Here is a 21,135-nt window from a genome sequence, read left to right as displayed (position 1 = left end):
CAGGCAGAGACATTCCCCAAGTTGCCTGGACACAGAGGACAAAATAGGGCCATGTGGGCCGTGGCCCTGCGCAGCCACGGCCAAGTACTGATGGGGACACAAAGCTGCGCTTCCGTCTAGGAACAGCAGACGTTTCCAGTCGCCTTTTCCAGGACGCTGGCTCTGTTCCAGGAGAGGCCACAGTTTCACTGGCAGATCCCGGATATGTGGGCCAGCTGGGGTCCCTGCCCCACAAGGGGATGGGGGAGGATGGATGCAGCAAGGACATCTCACACCCCGTGGGGTGCCAGCCAGGGTGCCCTGCCACATGGACAAGGATACCCACAACATAGACGTGGGACAGCTCCTACAGCAGCGAGGTGAGCAGCCCCGCCCTACCCCAACAGCTCAGCAGCTCAGCAAGGGTCCCAGGCCTGCTCCCGCCCCCCTCCACCCCAGCTCCAGCCACAGGCCCCACCCGCCCCGTGCCTGCACAGCGCCTGCTGGGTGCCATGGCGACGGCACTATGGAAACACCCCACTGAAAGCATTTGAGGCCCACAACGGGCTCCCACTTAGCCAGCCTGTGCTGAGGGGCCCTGTAATCCGAGGAGACAAAGTGTGACTCAGCGGTGGGGGAGGGGTGCTCTAGAAAACCCCTGACCTGCTCTCATTTACCTCATCCGAGGGGGTCACCCAATGCTGCCCCCCACGCTTCTCTGAAGGCAAACGCTACCCCTTTGGTGGCCTGTGGAGGAGCGTAATTCCCAGCCCCCAGCTGTCACCGTGACTCCTCAGGAAGTAACCTGGGAGCTGGATGGGGGGTGATCCAACACCCATGGAGCCCACACTCCCCATCCCAGACCCAGGAGCTTAGCGCAAGCCTGGAGAGGGGCTGAGCAGGCAGCAGCCCCCGGCCCACAGCCTGTGGCTGGAAGCTGCCCTTCACTCACACCCACAGCTGTGAGTGTCCTCAGGGGCCAGCTCCAGGGACCAGGAGCCCTAGGACGGCCTGCGGGGGCACCGTCCAGGGACCGGTGGGCAGCTTTCATCAGCCCAGCACAGGGACCCCACTGACATCCCAGCGCTGGGGAAAGACGGTAGGGAGAGGCATCCTGTGTGCCAAGAGGCACTGTGGGAGCTGGGGCCCTTCTGTCCCCAGCAGCAGTGGGTTGGGTGCCCTGCAAGAAGAGCCCACAGGGGCCAGGGAAAGGGCCGCTGGCAAACCCAGGACATGGCACGGTTCAGCCCTGGCTGGATGGCACCATGAGTGTGCCCGGAGCCTGTCCTTCCTGCCTGGAGGAGCTGGCGCCTCGGCCCAGGGCCTGCTTTGCGGAGCACGAGCAGGAGTCGCCAGGCCCTCGAGGCTCGGCTTCCTCACTCAGGAAGCGAAGGGGCTGGACGAGGTTTGGGCCACCCAGGCCTATGCTGCCCAGGAGGGTGGCCACATCGCCACCGAGGTTCTGTGAGTGTGAAATCCGCCCTGGACTTGCCGAGACTCAGTATGAGGAAAGAATGCTGGCTATCTCATTGATTTTTTTTACAATGATTAGGCGTTGAAAGGCAAACATCTTAGGTACATGCAGCTAAATAAAACACGCTATTACATCTGTTTCACCTGTCTGGTTTTTTTTTTTTTTGCATGAACAGGCACTGAGAATTGAACCTGGGTCTCTGGCATGGCAGGGAAGAGCTCTGCCACCACGCCACCATTGCCCGCCCTCACCTGGTCTTTTTGCTGTTAGGCAGCAGCTCCACACGTCACAACCCCTGCGGCTCACCCGACCTCTCCAAGGAACAGCACCTCTCAGGCTCCACAGCTCAGTGGGGCCGGGCAACGGGCAAAGAGGGAGTGCGTGGCCAGGGTGGGGGAAGCTAAGGTGCAAGTGGCCTGGGTCCCGAGGTTCGGAAGGGCATGCTCCCTGCAGCCTCACCCCCAGGGGCCTCTCCTTCTCACACATCTCACTTTCCAGCGAGGGTCCCTAACTGACTTTGCTCAGAGAAAACACATGCCCATTGCTCCAACTCGGCACATCTATCCAGAAACTACAGAGGCTTTGAAGAGCTTTTTTTAAACGAGAACAGCAGACACGTGACAGGCTTAAAGCTCCCTGCGCCTCGTCACCCTCCACGCCTGAACGGGACCAGCCTCTGCTATTATCTTTTTTGAAGATCTAAATTATGGTTATTTTGTGTTTGCTTTGTTTAATTATACATCCCTTTAAATAGAACTAATCTCTCCCCTTTCTCAGACCACAATCTGGATGGACTTGCCTTCTGGAACAAGCAAACCTGGTGAGGGGGAAGCAAACTCTCTGAAGGCCACGAGGGGCTCTGAAGATGACCTACCTCTCTGTGTTACAGTAAACGGAATAACAAAGACGCACCCCCAGAAGGCAATGGAAGCTGCAGTGACACTGTGGAGCATGTGGTAACCCCCCCAGCCTCTTGCTCCCAAGGCGGGAGCAGGGGACCTGGGCACAGGAACTGGTTTCCTTGGAACACCAGGTGTCCCAGCTGTTTCAGCTGAATCCCGGGCCCTCCTGGGGGCTCTCTGCATGGAAGCACTGACCAGGTCAGTGACATCAGCCCGCGGGATACCCCTCCAGGGCTCCCCTGGCCTTGATGGGTGCCCCCCTGCAGCCTCCCAGGCCTCTGCTAACCTCGAGTGTCTGGGATTGCCTATTCCACCCTTCCAGGGCCACACCGAGCTGTCCTAGGACTGGGGTCCAACCACACACACCCCAGACATAAGGTTGGCTTCACCACGCCCAAATCTAGTTTCCCAAAGGTCCGTCAATGGCATTTAGAGGTCACTGCCCCTGCCCCAGAGGAAAAGGCCCCCAACAGAGGCTGCCTGCCGAGCCCGAGGCAGGGGCCGCCACCCTTCAGCCTGCTGGACTGAAGGGGAGGGGCTGACCTGGCAGCTGGCCCTGCCCCCAGAGACCCCCGCTGTTCCTGATAACCTGGAATTCACTCAGACAGTGACAGCCCTCCAGGTAGCTGCGGGGTCTACTCTCTCTCAGCCCTCCACCTCAGCCCCACAGAACTGCCCTCGTGGGGGCCGAGGGGTTCGCAGCATCACCTGTCCTGCCCCACCACACCACTGGCATTGCCCTAAAAACTCCAAACCAAGCTTTCCACTGCCATGCCCAAATGGATGAGCACCTCCTGGGAGGGGCTGGTGTGTGCCCCCGCCCGACGACTGCACAGGTGGGGCTCCGGAAGCCACCAGGGTGAGGCGAGGAGCGCCCCACCAGGGCCAGCTGGGAGGACCCCCATGCGCACGGCCCTACCCAGGACCCTGGGTCCACAGTCTCTGCAGCCCTAAGTCATGCAGCCAGAAAGGGGGAGGCACTCTGACCTTCACCTGGGCCCCTCCCCGTGGGAGGGCTCCTCTAAGAGCAAGTCCGGGGTCGAAGGAGACCCAGATGAAAACAGCAGTTTTTACCCAAGTCCACGTGACCCACTGAAAGGGAGAACTCTGCACATAAACTCCCCTGGTGCCAAAAACTCGGCATGGTGGGCCAAGCGGGTGCGGGGTGGGGTGGGGTCCGCCACAGCAGCTCTCAGTCCCAGCGACAGCGGCCCAGACCCTGGGATGGGACCCCCGGAGGCCTCTGGCCCATCACAAAACCCCAGTGGCCAGACTGCAGCCCCAGCAATGACAGCAACATCTCTGGGAAGAGTCTGGGGCAGGCAATGAGGGGTCACCTGGGAAGAGAAAAGAGCCCATGTGACAAGGGGAGCCTGGGCCAGGCTTTGTGGAGCTCAGAGTTACGTGATACCAAGAAGGCATATGGGGCAAGGTTTCAAGCCAAACGTGGAGGGTCCCTGACATGGCCTCCGGCATCCGGGGAGCTCATCACAGACAAAGGACCTGGGGACCCGCTGCCTGTGTCAGAGCTGGGGGAGGGGCATTACCTGAATTTAGGAGACTTCAGAGCCCAAATGGCAGCAAGCAGCTGCTCATCTAGCGTGGACACTAGGAACAGAAGATGTCCCATGCATGCAGCCCACCCCAGACTGACGCTCCCCAAAGGGCCCTGGACCTGAAGCTGGGTTGTGGCTGGCATTCACAGTATCTCCAGCACCCCACATACGGTTCCTCATGCAACACCCCAGGAAAACGAGGCAGACCTAGAAGGATTTAGGGTAGGCAACCTGGCTCTCAGCCCTTCCTCTCCCGAACAGGTTTCCACCTGCAAGGTGGAGAGTGTGACACGCACTCTCTCCATGCAGCCCCTCCCCAAGACGAGGGCACAGTCACCCAGCGCTGCCCCATGTCAAGCCAAGCCCTGCTGGGCCAGCCAGGCCCCCTTGGCTCCTGAGTGACGGTTGGACATGGCCTGGGAACACCGTGAGCCCCCTTGAGGACCTGGCTATGTACCCAGGAAAACACCTCACTGTCCCCAAGGACAGGCACCTCTGCCTACCTGGCTGCGTCCCCAGGAGAACGGCCTCCCCTCTTCCAAGGACAGGCACCCCCACCTGCCTAAGGGTAAACATGGCATGAACCGATGCTGAGGACAGAACAGGCCACCACAGACCAGGGGCTTCTGTGCCTTCATGTAGCCCTCACCTCACCTTCTGCTTCCATGCAGAAGCCTGTCCCAGTTAGAGCCCCAAGTGCTTTTAACCTCCAATTCCCTGGCCTGAAATTAAAATGAATCCTTTTTGTGGAATCCCCAAGCGCACTCTCAATTACGAGCAGTTCTTGAACAGGGCAGACTCTGACCCTATATTACTGACAGGGAAAGCATCGTGGACAGATGGCCGGCCACACAGATATACAGCCTGATGCTCCTGGCCATTACCCCTCCCGTGGGGGTGGAGCCTGATGGCCACTTTGGGTCTCATGGAGCGGCATTTTCCACCTTCCCAGCCACAGGCAGTGACACGGCTTGGACCCCCTGCTCAGCACAGGCCACCCTTGGCCTCCAGACAGGCGTCCAGCGGGGCCTGGCAGCAGCAAGGTCAAGGGGAGAACAGGGACTATCACAGGAACACTTGCCGGGACGGTGCGCTCAGCCGAGGGCTCCCCAGGCGGGACCCACTCTGGGCAGGTACCTGCTCAGCCCCTGGGGACCCCACGATGCTCCTCACCGAGTTTCCATGCTCAGGAACACCAGACACATGGCACACCCCTTGCAGCTCTGCTGCAGGCTGGGGGCGAGCTGCAGGGACGCAGCTGCCGCACGGCCACAGGCGCTCGTGAGAAGAACCTCTGGGACACTGGGTGGAACTCAGGTCTGACAACCAATTAAGCCCTGGAGCCTCATAGCTGTCAAGACTGCGGCATACCTTGAGGAGAGCCGTGAGGACCCGGGGTCCAGCATGGACCACCCCCATATCCCTCCAAGAGAAGCCAGTAGCAGCAGCTCGGCATTGGGCCTGGGCTTTGCATGGCCCTGGGCCTGTGATGGACCCCCACATCTGGGGCCCACAAGATTCCTGACTCCAACCAGACTCCACACACTCGTGGCTCACACCTCATGGCTGTACCTGTGCCCAGACCTTGGCAAAGTGGGGGTCAGAGGCACCCCAGGAGCACAAGCCAGTCCTCCTGGCAGGTGGAGGTGAGCCCAGGCTCCAGCAGGGGCTCAAGGCCCTTCCCTCCTGGGGGGCTGGTCCCTACCTGGCAGGTCCCAGCAAGCCTCTGCTTCTGCTCCCCAGTGGCAAAGGGCCAGGCCTCCAGTAACTTGAAGAAGCAACCCAGGAGCCCAAACAGGGGGGACTATGCTCTCCCAGCTCTCCTCAGGGTGGGGAGACTCGAGTTAGCTCCCAGCGGCCCCAGGGGGCAGGCAGGTAAGCAGTCTGGTGGCTGTGCGGTCCATGACAGTACCACTGAGTAAGGCCCAGCTGGAGACACCCCCACAGCCAGTGGACCCTGGGTACAGCTTTGGAAGAGCACACAGTGCCCGTGGCCACTTGCAGTGGCTGGGGAGACCAGGGAACGACCAGCTGCTCTGCAAAGCAGAGAAAGAAAGAGGAGAGCAGTATTTTTCCTTCCGGAAGGCATCTTGGACCAAGCCCTTCCTCCTGTACCTACCAGGCCGGGAGACCACAAAAGCCTCACCTCACGGGTGCCTACAGGGGCTCTCCTTGTCCACTCAGGGTGGGTGTGGGTTGTGGCCCAGGAAGGCCCTGTGTGCGGCCCAGCCCTTGCAGCCACGCTGCTTGGTGGAATTCAGGCCTCGGCTCCTGGACAGCTGAAGAAAGCATGGAGAACTGGAAGCCAGGCCAGGGCCAGCAAGAATCAGTCTGCCACAGTGAGGGGCCCACGGGAAACCACAGCTCCCCAGGCAGGTTAGGTGAGTTGAACAAATTCACCTCGGTTCAGGAAGGCAGTATCCCGAACACCCAGCTCAGAAAGGATGGCTTCCACCCAGGGTCCCCTACAGGCAGAGGGCACCCCCAGCACCCCAGTGCCTGTGGGCAGAAGTGGGGTGGAGGGCTCCAAGGACACCTAGCCCAGCCTCCTCGTTGTCAAATAAACGGAATGGTAAGTGATCCCTCCTGGCTGGGGCTGGCAAGAGGCAGCCTGTGCTGGATGCTGATTGGGGAGCTGAGAAAGGACATGCCCTTCCTGAAGGAGCTTCACCACTCAGGAAACCAGGAAAACTCACCACAATCATACACTTACACGGGTTAAGGGTTCAAGAGCTGCTTCCCAGAGAAGGGAGGGGTTGAAGTAAAAGACGGGGACTGGTCTGCGAGCAAGGCGCCGATGTGGATGGCAGCAGGAAAGGGGGGGCAGGACAGTCCTCCTCCAGGCCTAGCGGGCCCTCCTGCCAGCGCCCCAAGGCAGGGAGAGCAGTGGCAGCGGCCCACCCTGCAAATGGGGAAACTGAGGCTTGGGGAGGATCTGGAGTTTTTCACAGTCACGTGGTCCTTATAGGCAGACGCAGGATTCAGATCCAAATCTGAATCCCACAGAGGGGAAGGCTTAGCCAGGGCTGACCCAGGGAAGAAAGGCCAAGTCGGGCACCTCCAAGGAGGGGCCCAGGAGGCCAAGCAGAGAGGCTGCCAGAGCGAGGCCGTGGTGCCAAGGTGGCCATTGTGCCGTCCCGCCAGCACAGCTCACACGGACACTTGGTCAGGTGTGGCCTGAAGAGGGCCCTGGATGGACCGCTGTCTTCCCCAGCGGGGGCTGCCCGCTGCCTCCTGCTTTTCCACAGTGCCAAGATGGGGGTCGATCACCCTAAGCAGGCTGCGGTGGGGTGGGGCAGAGCTGGCCAGTGTCACCCCAATTATTCCCAGCTTCCCACTGACCCAAGAAGACGGGCAGAATGGGGTATGAAGAGCCTCACCTCTGACACCAGCTCTCCTGGTGAATGTCCAACCCCCTGGGGCTCACCTGCCAGATCTGGAGCCCCTCAAGTGGCCGCCATCCCAAACCTCAGAGGCTCCGAGCTGGCTGGGCCCCAGGGCAGCAGCCCTGGCTGGAAGAGGAGGGGAGGCCCAGCCTGGAAAGGACGACAGGACCCCACTCCTACCCACGGAGCCGTCCACCGATGCCGGGCAGCACAGACCAAGCTGCCCACACATGTCTGACCCCTTCACCAGGGCTCCTGCAGGGACAGGAGGACCTCCCAAGTTACTGGTGTTAAAAGGATCTGGGGTTGAAAACCAGGCGTTGGGGTGCCTTTGTTTGGGAATAGAGTTCATTCTGCAAGGAATGCCCATTCTCCCCCACCTTCAAGGCATCCTTGCCAACTTCCCACTTACAATCTCTGCCTTTAGCTGGAGATGATGGTAGGGTCAGCCGTCCACGGCAGAGACTCTGACCTACTCAAGGCAGAGCCTAAGCGGCTGCCCAGCGTAGTACTACAGAGCATAGAAAGGGGGAAGCGCTGAGCTGCGCTATGACGCAGACAAACTTCGAGTACATGACGCTGACTGAAAGAAGCCAGACCCAACAGGACGGTTACTGTGTGGTCCCACTTAAACGCTCAGGGCAGACAAACCTGACAGAGAAAGCAGGCTGGTGGTAGCCAGGGCCTGGGGTCTGGGGAGGGACTGCCAAGGGGTGTGCGTTTTTCTTTGGGGTGATGAAAATGTCGCAAGACTAAACTGTGGTGATGGTGAACACACTAAAAGCTAGCAAGCCTCAACTCGAGATGAGTGAACTCTGAGGTGTGCCAGCTATACTTTAATAAAGCTGTATAAGAATAAGAAAGACACTGCCTCAAGGAGAGATCCCTGGACGAGCGGCACTGCGGCCTGAGCGGTTCCCTCGCAGGTGTGCCCAGCCTGGGAGCTTGGAAGCCCCACCCCATCCCACCTGCCCCATCCCACCTGCTGCCCACGTGTGCAGCTACGACCCGCCCAGGCAGAGGGGATGCAGCGCTGTCTGCTGTTCATGTCTTTCCAAAACCAAAATGGCGAACACACCCTGGTTCAGACAGAAACACACGTGCGCACTGACATGGGTAAGGTATTCTACTCCTCAGTGCCGTGCCGCGCTCCTAGGAATTTACTCATGGACGCAATTCAACCAGGCCCCGTGGCCACAGCGTCTGAGAGCCTGGGTGGGTGAGGGACGGGACTTCAAGGTGTCATTGCCGGGCCTTGGCTTCTTTGACAGAGCACACGCGTGGCCGAGGCAGCTGTGACAGAGCACACACGTGTGGCCGAGGTGGTGCTGTACCCGCCAGGCATGCTTGGGCCCTGGGGCCATGGGAGCGTGTCGGGCTCTACCAGTTGTGCCGTGGGGAACCCTGGCCACACTCTCATTCGCCATCATCCACCTCGCCCCCTCCACCGGGGCAGCTGGTGCCCCTCCAATCTCGGCAGTGTAGGCCAGCCACCACACTGCAGGTGAGCCTGCTATCTCATGATGCTCAAGCAGCCAGCAGGACGTGGCCCAGGCACCACAGGGCTGCCGGTCTCAGTGTAGGCTGAGACTGCAGCACACGCACACTCACACATGCCCACAGGGCGGCAGAAGAAAGGGCCTGCGTGCAGACGCCGCCAACCTGACAGCTAGCAGAAGAGGGCAGCTTGAGGAGGGACCAGCCCACAGCGCCAGCCTCCGCCCACCTCCTGGGCCCTGTCCGGAAGCTTCCAGGCAGATGATAGGCCATGAATATATTTCCATGATATTTCCCTTCTAGGCACCTGGGCCTTGGCTTGTTTCCTCCTTACCCGAACCGCGTAGGACCTGTGATGTCGGGATGAGGTCCTGGAGCCAGGCCCAAACCAGGTAACTGGCCAGGGGCTCTAGGGTATACCACGCCACACTGCCCTGAATCCTTGCCCACTCAGTGCACGGCACCAGCCCCACAGCACGGCCCTCGCCCGGGCCATCTGCCATGCGCTGCGGGGCTGTGGAGAGCCCTTGACTCTGGCCTAGCTGGCTGCTTGCTCGGGGGCTCTAAGGCCCAGACCTGAGGTGGGCAATCACAATTTGATTAACTGAACAGTCTGGGGTCTTAGCTGGAGCCCTGAGGGATGCAGGCAGGCAAATTATATCTGGGTTGTCTCCTCCTCTGGCCTAGAATCTGCTCACACACGTGCTGAGCTGCTGGGAACAGGGCAGGTGAGACATGTGCAAGTGCCAGCTCTGGGGAAAATGAGGGCTGCAGGGGGCTGCTCGTGGCTGCGGAAATCTAACAGGACAGGGACCTCACACAAGACTAGTCAGGCTCATCTCATCTCGGCTAAGCACAAAGAAAGGGGGTCTCATTTCCTTCACCTACTGCTTTTTATAAAAGGGGGGATATTCCAAACCAGGTGTTGGGACTGGACCCTGCCCCTCACAGGCAAGTTCAGGTCCCCACACCTGGTGCTGGGGCTCCACCCGTGTGCACAGGACCCCGGAAGATGCTATCGTTGGGGTGTCACCACAGTGAGTGGGTGGGCTTTATGCCACATGGCTCAAGTCCCAGTAGGCAAAGGAGACTGATCTGGAGGGGAGAAGCCTGGGAAGTAGCCAGTCAATAGGTCCAGAAGAGAAAGAAGAGGCTGCCACGCCCAACTCCAAGTGACGGAAGAGCTAAGAACCAAGGACTGCCAGCCCGGACCCACAGTCTCTGGGGAGAAAGCTTCAACCTGGTGACGCCTGGCTCTTGGATTTCTCCTAACCTTAAACCCATATGCCAACAGATGCCTACTGTGGAGACCATGGCACTGCAAGGTATCTGCTTCAGCAGGTGGAAACCAAGCCACCAGGGAAGAGGGGCCAGCAGCCCACCCTGGCCCCTTGCCCACACCCCAGACCCTCTGCCCCAGCCTGGACCCTGGACCCGGCCCCCCTGCCTGCACCCTGGAGCGTGTCCTGGCCAGCCCACCTGCAGCTCCTTGTCCGAGTACTTCTGGGGGTTTTTGCTGCCCTGGCTCTTCTTGCGGAGCTTCTTGAGCTCAGCCTGGCACTTGTCGAGGGCGTCACCCTTGTTCCTCTGCTCCGTCTGGTACTTCTTCAGGGCAGCCTGGAGTTCAGAGGGCAGAAAGCAGGACATAGAGGCTGTGCGCATGCCCAAACAGCCCCTTCCCACTCTGCTCCGTAACAGCCCCAGGACCCTGCAGGACATGCAGAGCTGCAGGTCGAAGTGGGGGGCTCACGACCATGACCGCAGCCCTGCCCCGCCCCGCCCCAACGAGTGCTGGCTCCCAGGATGGGGAGCAAAAGCAGCGCCTCAGCCCTGCCCCCCCCCCACACCTGGGTTAAACCTGGGCAATGAACGACCAGCAGCCACAGGCTCCAGCGCAGTTCTCCCTGTCTCTGGGACACGTGAGGGGTGGGAAAAAGGGGAACAGGGCAGGGAGGACCTGATGAAAGGACAGTAGGCCCAAGAGGGACCTCATGCAGCCCTCACAGGCCACCAAGGTCATGTCAAGGTTTTGGTGATGCAGCTAGGGGTGAGGACGCTGCAGCCAGGGCCCAGGCAGGCACCAGGCATGGCCGTCTCCACCCAGGCTGCACTCAGGGACCCTGAGGCACTCGTCCCCAGTGGACAAGAGAGAACGTCAGGGGGCCGGGGAACCCAACACAAAGGTGGACTGTCACAGTAAAGTGGAAAACCTTTGGACCGAGGGCAGGATTTAAGAACAAAGATCACCAGCAAACAGGTGCAGGTGCTAGGGTGACCTGGCCAGCACGACGAGGGCGGCACTTACGCTCAGGTACCTGGAGTCCAGCTCCACCTTCTGTTCCAGCTGCGTGAGCAGCTCGTTGTGAAAGGACTTCAGCTGGGGGAGAGAAGGCACACAGCTCAGCAGGCAGGCGCCAGCGGGGCAGGGCCGAGCAGCCCCACACAGTGCCACAGAACGCATGTGGCCCCAGATCTCCGGCATTCCCCGGGGACGAGGGTGAGGGATGAGCACCGGGAGGGGCCGGATGCCAGCAACTCTGTTCACCCAGCCACACCTGGGGAAACATACTGCTGCCCCCGAGGGTCGCAGCTGGGGGGCTGCATAGACACAGAACATGTGGGCAACAGGCCGAATATGCAGGGTAGACCGAGAGTGGCTCCTGCTTTAGATGGATGCTGCAAACCAGCTACCCCAGGCATGTTTTGGTTTTGGGAAAAAAGCTGTGTATTTTATAATCAGAATTGTCCAAAGAGAACCTGGGTTTCCAACTACCCTTGGAAGGAAGAAAATGACGAGTGGTAGTCTGGCCACCAGCCCCCACTAACCACTGGCAATGTCCTGGTGGGGTCTATAGCAGGGGCTCACATGTGTGCCCCCCGCCCCGATCCTGGTGCCCACCCAGGCCCAGCAGGCAGGTGGGAGGGGGGCTTGCCCAGTGCGTGCGTGTCTCCCAGTCTTTCCACATCACACCCAGCCCCTCCTACCCACCGCACAGCCCCCAGCCCCACCCCTAGTGGGGGTGGCAGGGAAGCTGGGACTCACCATTTCTTCCAGCTGATTCTGAATCTGCCTGTGAACTTCTGCCATCTGGAAGAGAACGTCTCCTGGAAAGACAAAACGTAGGGAGAGAAAAAATATGGGGGGAGGAAAGTTAGAGCCTTTAACCCACACCCACACCCACCTGCCAGGGCTCCAGGGCAGGTGCTGACCCCGGAGGACAGACCCTGGAGCCCTGCGGTCTCGGGGCTGTGGGGGCTCCACCCAGCAAGGCCTCGTGGGCTGCTCGGGTAACCTCTGTGCTCCAGCAAGCAGAGGCATGGGCTGGGGGTGCCAGGGCAAGACGGGGGGTTTGGTGGAAGGGAGGGAGGAGGAAGGAGCAGGGGTGCCTGCAGCTTCTTCTGACAACACAAGGGTAAGAAGCAGAAAAAAATCTGTAACAAGGACTCTGGGCAACTGTCCCAAGGGTCTCTTGGAACCTCTGGGGTGTCTGGGGGTGGGGGTGGGTCTCTGAGTCTCTGCATCAGAAAAGACGTGTGTCAAGGGAAAAAAGCTGGGAGGAATCCATATTTTTTGGTCCTTCAAAACCTGGGTCCCTGTGTGAACCTCTGGGAATACACTTGCTCCAGGGAGCAGCCCCCACTGGGCCAACCTGCCATGCGGATGTCTCTTGCCAATCTGAGGGGTGCAGGGGGCTGAGGACCTCCCAGCTCTGTGGGAAGAAGCAGGGTGCAGGGTGCAGGCTCCAGGAAGCCTCTGGGAACCAAGCTCAATCCCTTGGCTACAAATCCTAAAAGCCTGGCCCTTGTCTGCAGGCCAGATCTGCCCTGCTGGGCCCTCAGCTGGCTGCCAGGAGCTGAATCCAATGTGGTCAGGGCCCGAGCACGTGGCTGCACCCTCTAGGGACGAAGTGAATGAAGGCCTGGTACGTTCATTTCCTCATGAATGTCTTTCCAGAACACTGACACTTCAAGGACTGACATCTCCTTGGCCCATTTGCAAAAGGCAGATGAGGACACCTGAAGTGTGGCCTCAGCGTGCAGGGAAGTGCGGGCTTGTCATTTCCAGCCGCGGTCACACTCACACGGGCTGGGCGGGCGACTCCCAGGCTGAGCCCTGGGCCACACCCACCCGAGAGGATCCCCCAGATTGCTGGACTCCCCGCTTCCCCCTACTGAGAGAGAAGGGCAGAGGAGAGCTGAATGACAGAGACCTCCGGAGAGGAACCTGGCAGGGTTTCTTCCTTCTCAGGCAAATGCTTTCCGTCTTCCCTTCCCCAACCCCCTGGAGATCCCCTGAGACCACCAAGTGTTGACGCCCAACTTTTGACCACTGAGGGTGGCAGATTGAGCTGCCAGCCACACCCCCTAGAGGAGGCCAATGCCAGGGCTGCCAACCTCAGCCGTTTGGGACGGGACCCCAAAAGAAGAGTCCTGCAGCCCAATACGCAGCCACAGATGTATCAACAGAACCCTAACACCCACCCACGTCAGTGTGCCGTGGCTTCCTGACATTCTGGAACTGTCTGCGCACTCCTCAGCGTTGAGAGGGAGGTTACCCCCACTCTGGGACAGATCCCCTGGGCTGGATGGCGAGTGCCCTCCTCGGCGTAGGAAGGACTGGGTGTGGGTACGTGCTTGCTAGGCAGCCGTTCCCTGTGCCAGGCGCTGCCCTCAGTGGGGTGGGCTTCCCTGTCCTGCTGACAGATGGGCCTGCCCCTGTCACACAGTCCTGGCGTCCCCTCAAAGCCACCCACCTTCTACCGTGGGCAGCCACCAGGGAGCACCCAAACCAGAACAGTTCCCAAGGACCCTACAGAGCCCGACGAGGATGAGGCTGCTTCCCTGGGGCACGTGCCCCAGGCCAGCCACTGGGGCTGTCCTCACTCTGTCACAGCAACTCTGGGCACTCACCACTGAGAGGCGGGCTACAGACTCCCCTCCTTTGACAAGTATGACCCCCCACCACGGCCAGGCCAGCAGGCGGGGACAGCACGGGCTACACCCACCCCTCAGGGGACCGAGTCCACCCAGCCGACCGAGTCCTCTGGGATCCAGGAGGCCAGCTCGCTGTGGCACATCCCCCTCCCCTCCACCCTGCAGGTGCCTGCTGCTGCCTCTGGCCCCCACCTTGTGCTTCCCGGTGCACTGGGCCCCAAGCTCTGAGTAACCTCATACAGGGTCATCTCACTCGGGGCCATGTTCACAGAGGCCCCGTGCTTTGACCAGACGCAAAGGTCCTGTCTGGGGAGGTGAGGAGCAGCGGAGAGCTATGTCTTGCTTCAAAACCTGACCACACCTCCCTGTCCTGTGGAGGTCATCACAGATGGCAGGGGCTGGCAGCACTGAGGGGTCCCCTACCACAGAGGCAGTGACTGTGGCCCTGCCTGCACTTCTACCGAGGCTGAGACCATGTGAGGAAGCAGACTTCGGGCAGACGGCAGGCCCCCGAAAGGCAAAGAAGACCCCATCCCCCCGGAGCTGTACCTCGTCTCCAAGGGAGAGTCAGTGACATGCCCAGCCCAGGGGGAGCTCTACCTCAGAGGCCAGTTTCAGAAAGGGAGACCAGTGGAGGGCATGAGCTGAGAGTGTGTGAGTGTGAATGTGCATGAGAGTGTGCATGTGAGTGAGTATACTTGTACATGTGACTACACAGTACATTGTGTGTGCATGTGCATAAGTGTACATGAAGGTGTCAGCGGCTGTGTGTGCAAATCAGTATGGTTGAGCATATGTGCTGTGAGTGTGGCTGTATCGGTGTGTGAGCGTGTGTGCTGAGTATGCAAGTGTAGGTGTACGTAAGCATGTGCTTGTGTGTAAGCATAAATGTGCATATGGCTATACGAGTGTGTGAGCATGTGTTGTGTGCATGTAAGCACATGCATGTGAGTGTGGCTGATGAGTGTGTGTGGAGTGGTTTCCTGGCACACTCTGAGCTGCCCAGTAGTGCAGCCTCACATCCTGCTGGTGGCTGAGGACCTCCCCCACCAAGCCGGCAGGGAGAAAGGGGCAGGAAGGAGAATGGGGGCAGGCAGGTGCCAGAGCCCCCTCCCCACTCACATTCAAGTCACGGAGTTGGATATGCTAAACATCTGCCCTGTTTCCCGCGTTCCAGATGCCAGCACCGGCCTCCAGAGCCTGGCCGCTGCACATGCCAAGGGTTCTGGCTGACAGATGTCTTCTGTATGGTCACCCAGCCCTCACCTGCATGGGCTCCCAAAGCTGTCTGCACTGCTCCCCGGGACAGGCCTGCTGGGGAGCCCGGACGAGCAAGAATGGCTGCGTCCAGACCAGGCCCAGACCAGACCACCCATGGGTCAGGCCAGACCCCAGTGAAGGGGCCCGGGTGTGACAGTTCCCAGTCCCTGGTGGGAAGACCACTAAGCAAACATGAGCCACTGTGCCCCAAGCTGCAAGAGGGCTGAGCTGGCCCCGTCAGAGTACCAACACTGGGCAGGTGGGACCCCAAGCCAGAGCTAGCACCGGTCATCCCCACTGCCAGTCCACTGACAGCTCCCACTGGGCAGTGCCCACGACTGTCACCACATTCTTCAGAATGCTAAACATCAACATCAACCAAAAGCACGTTTCCTTGGAAGGCTGTGCACACCCCACTAACCCAAGGAAAGCACCTGAAAGCAGCCACAAGCAACAAACAAATGGTGAACTCTTCACATTCTGGACATGAGGCAGTGTGAAGCTTCTCGAGGAACTCCTGGCCTGGTGGCACAGAGCCAGAGGCTCCGACAGTGATGGGGTCGTACTCAACTGGGCCTTGCGAATGCATCCTGTCAGCACAGAGAGGCGGGCGCTGAGTGCCTTCAGTCACAGCCCAGCACCCCCCAGCCCAGATGCGGATCACCGTACCCATGAGTACGATGGACAACGGGCAGAACTGGGCATGCGGGGAGCTGTCGGCCGCAGTCCGCTGATGCACAGAACCAGCCCCCATGGGAGTATTTAAACTGTGCTGTAGAAAGCCACATGCACCTGAAGTGTGCAAGGAGGTGGAGTGCAGCTGTGCTGGCCACCAAGCCTAACCCCTGGGCCGGTGGGGTGCCCCAAGCTGGGCCACAGGAGACAGCTACCCCTACAACACCTGCTCCTGCACAGGGAGCAACAGAGGCCAGGCCAGGCCGTAAACCAGTCCCCCAAGTAATGCCAGGAACTTCAAACATCAAGGTAACAACAAGCCCTTGTCAGGGCAGGTAATTCCTGCCAGTGAGCAGCTGGGAGCACTTGTCCCTTCGTTTCCTGTCCTCTGGTCCCAGAGGATGAGTCAGTGATGGCTTAGAGCCTGGGAAGCCAGGTCCCAGGTCTTGGGTCCAACGGTCTTTCCCACCCTTTCCCCCACGCTGAAAGGACGCAGGCATGGACAGTGTCCCCAGGCCAGCCCTGTAGCACAGGGAAGGCAGTGGATGCCCTGGGCTCTTTGCCAGTCCTTGGGGGTGCAGACCCCACTCATTGGGAATCAGCACACAGGCAGGTCCTAGGGTTGAAACCCAGGGTGTAAACAGACCCTGCCCTGGATTAGAGAGGGCAGCAAGCCAGAAGGGAGCAAAGCCACCACCAGACGGGGACAGCCGGGCTCCGAGGGATCCAGGGAGGGGGCGACGGGCAATGGAGGACCCACCTCAGGGCACCTGCAGGGGCAGCAGGCACAGCCGGTGTGGGAACCCCAGGGCTCAGGACAGTCCCCAGGGGCTGGCTGAACCCCTGCCCCTCACGATCGGGAGTGGGGTGCATAGGGGGCAGGGAAGGCAGTGGAGACGGTGGGCATACATGGGGGTCTCGAGGCCCAGGTCCATTTAAAATGAAGCTGCTCCACATGTGCATAGTGTCCAGGGAATGGGGCTGCACCCTCCCCAACCTCTCTACAAGCTCACAGCATGAGTCACATGGGCAAAAGGTCAGCGGTGACTCAGCTAGGGCCAGTCACACCTAGCAGCTTTGGTTTCCAGAAACTTCTGTTGCCATCGGTAACAGTCAGCTCATGCCTCAGCTGAGAGTAGCACCCACCCGGGGTGGGGGAAGAAGGCAGGGTAAGGCAGAGAACTGGCCACTTCAGTGTCACACACCCAGTCCTAGAGAAGTCTGGACACATAGACACTTCTCTGTCCGTCCCTCTCAACACCTGGCAGGTCGCACTGGGGGTTGAGGGGTGCAGGGAGCACTGGGTCCCTGCTCGTGGCTCCTAGTAGGAAACTGTTTCCAAGTCTGTCCCCCTCCCCAGGGGGTACACTCTTTCTGCGTCACAGCCGAGTACAGGGGACCCCAAGACAGATGGGGGCTCTGGGTCCCTGGTTCTGGGAAGGTGAGCTCAGGGGGTGGGCTTGTGGCCAAGATGCAGACTGCTGGAGCCCACCAAAGAAGTGGGTGCAAGGGGGCTCCAGCCCCACCCAGCTCTGCCCCCAGCCAACTCCCCTACCTCACCTGCCACAGCCTGACAGGGACAAAGGACTGCAGAAATACAGAGTGACCACTCCTAAGACTGACAGACGATAGGACAGGGTGGGGGCTGCCGCTCCTGGCTGTCCTCTGTCCCACCGCCAACGAGGGGAGGTCAGGAGGGAAGGGAGGCCGTGGGCCTGGGATACCTGCCAGCTCTGGGCGAGGCCGAGGGAGTTTACCTACCTCCCCCCTCCCTCTGGGGGCTCTGAACACCACCGGCCCATGCCAAGCTTGGCAGGCCACTGCGCCTCCCTTACCCCTTGCAGGCAGAGCCAGCTGGGCCTAAGCCCGTTGTGGTCTCCTCCTTATCCACCGGGGAGCCGAGCAGGACTGGCACGGGGCGGAGCGCACACGGGAAGGCGGAGGTTACGGGCAGCCAGGCCAGCGGCTCAGGGACCTTGCTCCATTTATGAGTATCTCCTCGAGCGGAGCCAGTTCAGTGGATGCGACCGTCCCAGGGGGTACCATCGCTGATCCCCAGGACTCCTCAGGACCGATGCTGCCACCCCCACTTTGCAGGGAGAGACTCAGGGTTCAGAGTTTTGTCTGTACAAGGTAGGTCGGCTGGGAATGGTGGAGGCCCAGAACCCCGAAACTCAGAAGCCATGAGGGTCCCCCGAAGGGGCTTTCCCCTCAGGTTCTATAGCCAGCCGCAAGGAGTAGGAAACCCCCTGAGAACTGCAGCTGAGCCACAGAGGGCCTGGGCCTGTCTGCAGCTTCTGCCTGGGCCCCGCAGGGCCCACCACAGGCTTGGGCAGACGGAGACCTCGGAGAGGCCAGCTTCCCAGCTGCCGCTTTTTCGTAATTGAGGTAAAAGTGAACAATTCAGTGGCATTTAGTATGTCCTCAAAGTTGTGCCTCCACTACCTTCGTCTAGTGCTGGAACATTCTGTCACCCCTAAGGAGACCCTGTGGCCATTGGCAGTCACTCCCACCCCTTAGCAGCCGCCCATCTGCTTTGTCTACAGATTTGCCTACTCTGGACATTTCACATGAACACAACCACACGGTATCCATCCACTTGCATCTGGCTCCTTTCACTGGCACCCGCTTTCCAGGTGCACTCAGAGCTCCAGGCTTCTATCTTTTGGTGTGGTGCCGCAGCGTGGCAGCCAGCCCTGTGCAAGAAGCAGTTTTGCTTCATGAGCGCACTAAGCTCTGGATACAATGCGGGAACCTGATACCCGGCTGGCCGCACCCACCACAGGGGCGTCCGAGCCTGGGACCTCAGATCCTGACATGGGGCAGGTTCCTCTCCCCGCCCCCTGCGAGCCCGGGCCCACTAGGAAAATGAAGCGAGACGCTCACAGGTGAAGCTCCAGGTGCCAACAGGGACTGATTCTGCCAGGAGACCTGCCTCCCAAGAAGTCTGGGTGACACGGACCCTTCCCCACAGAGCAGGCGGCTCTGTTCCCGGGAAGCTCTGGCCACGGTTGTCCACCCATCTGGCACCCTGGGAGCCCCAGCCACCTGCTTCTCCTCTTCAAGCCCTTTACTTCTCCACTGTTGCAAAACCAGTTCCTGACAGACCCCCACAGATGAGAGAAGGTCCTGGGAGACACACAGGGCAAGTCTGAGGTGGGGACGCCCAGCCAGCCCAGGACGCCGGGGTCAACCTGCCCATCACAGGGAGGGGAGGGTGAGGATCACCGGCGCTGCCCTGGAGTTAACGGAACATGGAAGAGGAGGCCCCACACCCAGGGGTTGCTGCGTTCAGCACAGGCAAGACCCGAACTCTCAGGGGGTCCTCGGGGTACAGCCACACTTGGAGGCTCGCTCTCCCGCACATGCAGGGGACAGAGAAGGCTTTCTGCGCACTTCCCAAAAGACTGTATGGGGCCGGGCCAGAGACACCAAGGGGCCAACAGAGTGAGGGGCCTTCGGGTGCTTCATCCAAGCTCACAGGCTCAGGGCATGGAGAACCTTCACACACTGCGCCGGCCATGCTCAGGCATAAAGGGTCCACAAGACTCGGGAAGACCACAGGTACCAAAACCTTTAGCGCTCAGGCTCTGGAAATGACAGGCCAGCATCTTGATGCAGGTGTCACTACTGGATATGGGGTGCTGCAGCCCCCATCTGAGCACTGTACAGTGAGTCGGGGCTGCACGACAATGTGGTGGGCAAAGGAACCACTGGCTATGCCCAGTGGGATGAATCCTCTCCGCAGAGGAGGTGTCCAATGACCGATGCGTCCTTCCTCCCAGATAAGCCAGCCAGCCATGCAGGTCAGGAGGGAGAACCTTCCGGACGTCCAGGCTGTCGGCCAGGAGCACAAAGGCCCCAAGCAAGGCCCACCCAGCAACTCAGAGAGGAGGGGAGACCAGTTGGGGACCCAGAGGCCCATGGAAGACAGGGAAGGGAAGGCTGGCCCTGGCACTCCAAGGACCCTCCTGCTGCAGGGAGACCAGCTCCTGCCCCGTCGTTTCTCCGGCAGCCAGCTCTGACCTTGCCTCCAGGCAGCCTCCTGTAGATGTACATGGCGGGTGGGGGGTGAGGGTGCAGCTGGTTCTGCAGCTGCATTCAGCCACACTGCCCTGCTTGGCAGTACAGGTGGGACAGGGGCACGGCCTCTGCCCAGGCCACACTCCCCAGGTGTAGAGACTCTGCCAGGTTGGCACACTTCGTGCCGGTCCCTGCGCCTGTGCAGGCCCTCTGCCTCACTGCTCCTTAAGAAGTGCGAGCACACACATGCACGTTTCCCTAAACCACTCGGGATTTAGTTGTGCAGGTCATGACACCCCCCCCCCCAAATGTTTCAGTTTGAGTGCCCTGAGAGCAGGGAGCTGGTCACAGGAGCTCCCCACCGTCCTTGGATGCAGGGGTTTCCCTGCTAATACACACTTGCTTCTGAGTGATCACCCCCACTCCAGACCCCTGGGGTCCACACAACGCCCGTGGCAGACCCCCAACATGGAATGCTGCCCACTGCTTCCACCACACATCTCTTTAGTCTCCAGTGAGCTTTTAAGGAGCTAGCACTCCATTTATCAGAACGTTCACAGCTTCACAAGCATTTGAAGCAACTCAGGGTCAGGTTTCGAGGAGAGTTACAGGGAACGGACTAAAGTTCAGTAGCCTAGTGGAAAATGCCACTTGGCATTGGCAGTAGGAGAGCGGAGAGGGCAGAATCCGCACCCCCCTCCCAGCCACCCTCAGTGCCCCTCCCCACACTGCCCCCCACGCCGCTCCACCTTCCACCCCGCCTCCCCTTCCCCAGGGGACAGGATATTCTGCACCAACGATCCGCCCAGGTCGCCAGCCGTGCCCCGGCACAGGCACCCCACGGTTAGGCCCGGCCAGCACTCCAGCCACAATACCAACTGTGTGTGCACGCACATCTGCACGTGTGTCCTGTGGGTGTACATGTGCTTGCATGGCACATGTGTGCATCTGCAGAAGGGAGGCAGGTCCCGCCATCCCTCCCGGCCCAGGAACCATGCTCTCTGGACGCCTCCACGTCCCAGAGGCAGATGCCCGTGCCGAGCAGTGAGGAGCAGCCACCAGCCCCAGATGGGGGCATGGGCAGGCAGGGAGGACAGCCAGGCTCTCCTCCCCCGAGCAGAGGCTCCGAGGCTGGAACAAGCTGACGCTCTGGAGGAAGACAACGTCCTGTGTGGACTCGGCAGTCACCAAGGGCACTGAACACGCACTCCCTGGGCATTCCTGCCCCTTAAGACCCCAGGGGCCCTGTTTTCTGCAGGAGGCAGAGAGGCTGAGAGCACACTTTGCCTCCCTGAGTCCCCCTGGGCAGGTGTCCATGATGCTCACTGACCCTGGTAGCCACCAGAGCAGAAAGGCACCTCAGAGAGCACACCAGCACGTGCTTGAACAAAGCGCAAACGCAGCATGCTCATTACGGAGGAAGATAGCTGGGACCTGTGAGCACATGG

At 60.3% G+C, this 21,135-nt stretch overlaps 1 protein-coding gene across 6 annotated transcripts in view; it reads right to left on the bottom strand.

Moving 5' to 3' along the window:
• Window positions 1-21,135, bottom strand: part of BAIAP2 (BAR/IMD domain containing adaptor protein 2) — a 70,868-nt gene that overhangs the window by 19,177 nt on the left and 30,556 nt on the right. For all 6 annotated transcript variants that reach the window (XM_077166189.1, XM_077166191.1, XM_077166190.1 and 3 more), the window contains exons 4-6: window positions 11,838-11,899; window positions 11,100-11,171; window positions 10,274-10,411 (exon numbers count right to left, since the gene is read on the bottom strand). In XM_077166189.1, coding sequence (XP_077022304.1) covers window positions 10,274-10,411; window positions 11,100-11,171; window positions 11,838-11,899 — 272 coding nt within the window. The remainder of the gene's footprint in view (window positions 1-10,273; window positions 10,412-11,099; window positions 11,172-11,837; window positions 11,900-21,135) is intronic.

Source organism: Tamandua tetradactyla, chromosome 6, assembly GCF_023851605.1.
Source record: "Tamandua tetradactyla isolate mTamTet1 chromosome 6, mTamTet1.pri, whole genome shotgun sequence".
Taxonomy (NCBI): domain Eukaryota; kingdom Metazoa; phylum Chordata; class Mammalia; order Pilosa; family Myrmecophagidae; genus Tamandua; species Tamandua tetradactyla.
Note: the sequence above shows the minus strand (reverse complement) of the source record. Positions and strands in the feature narration are given on the sequence as shown.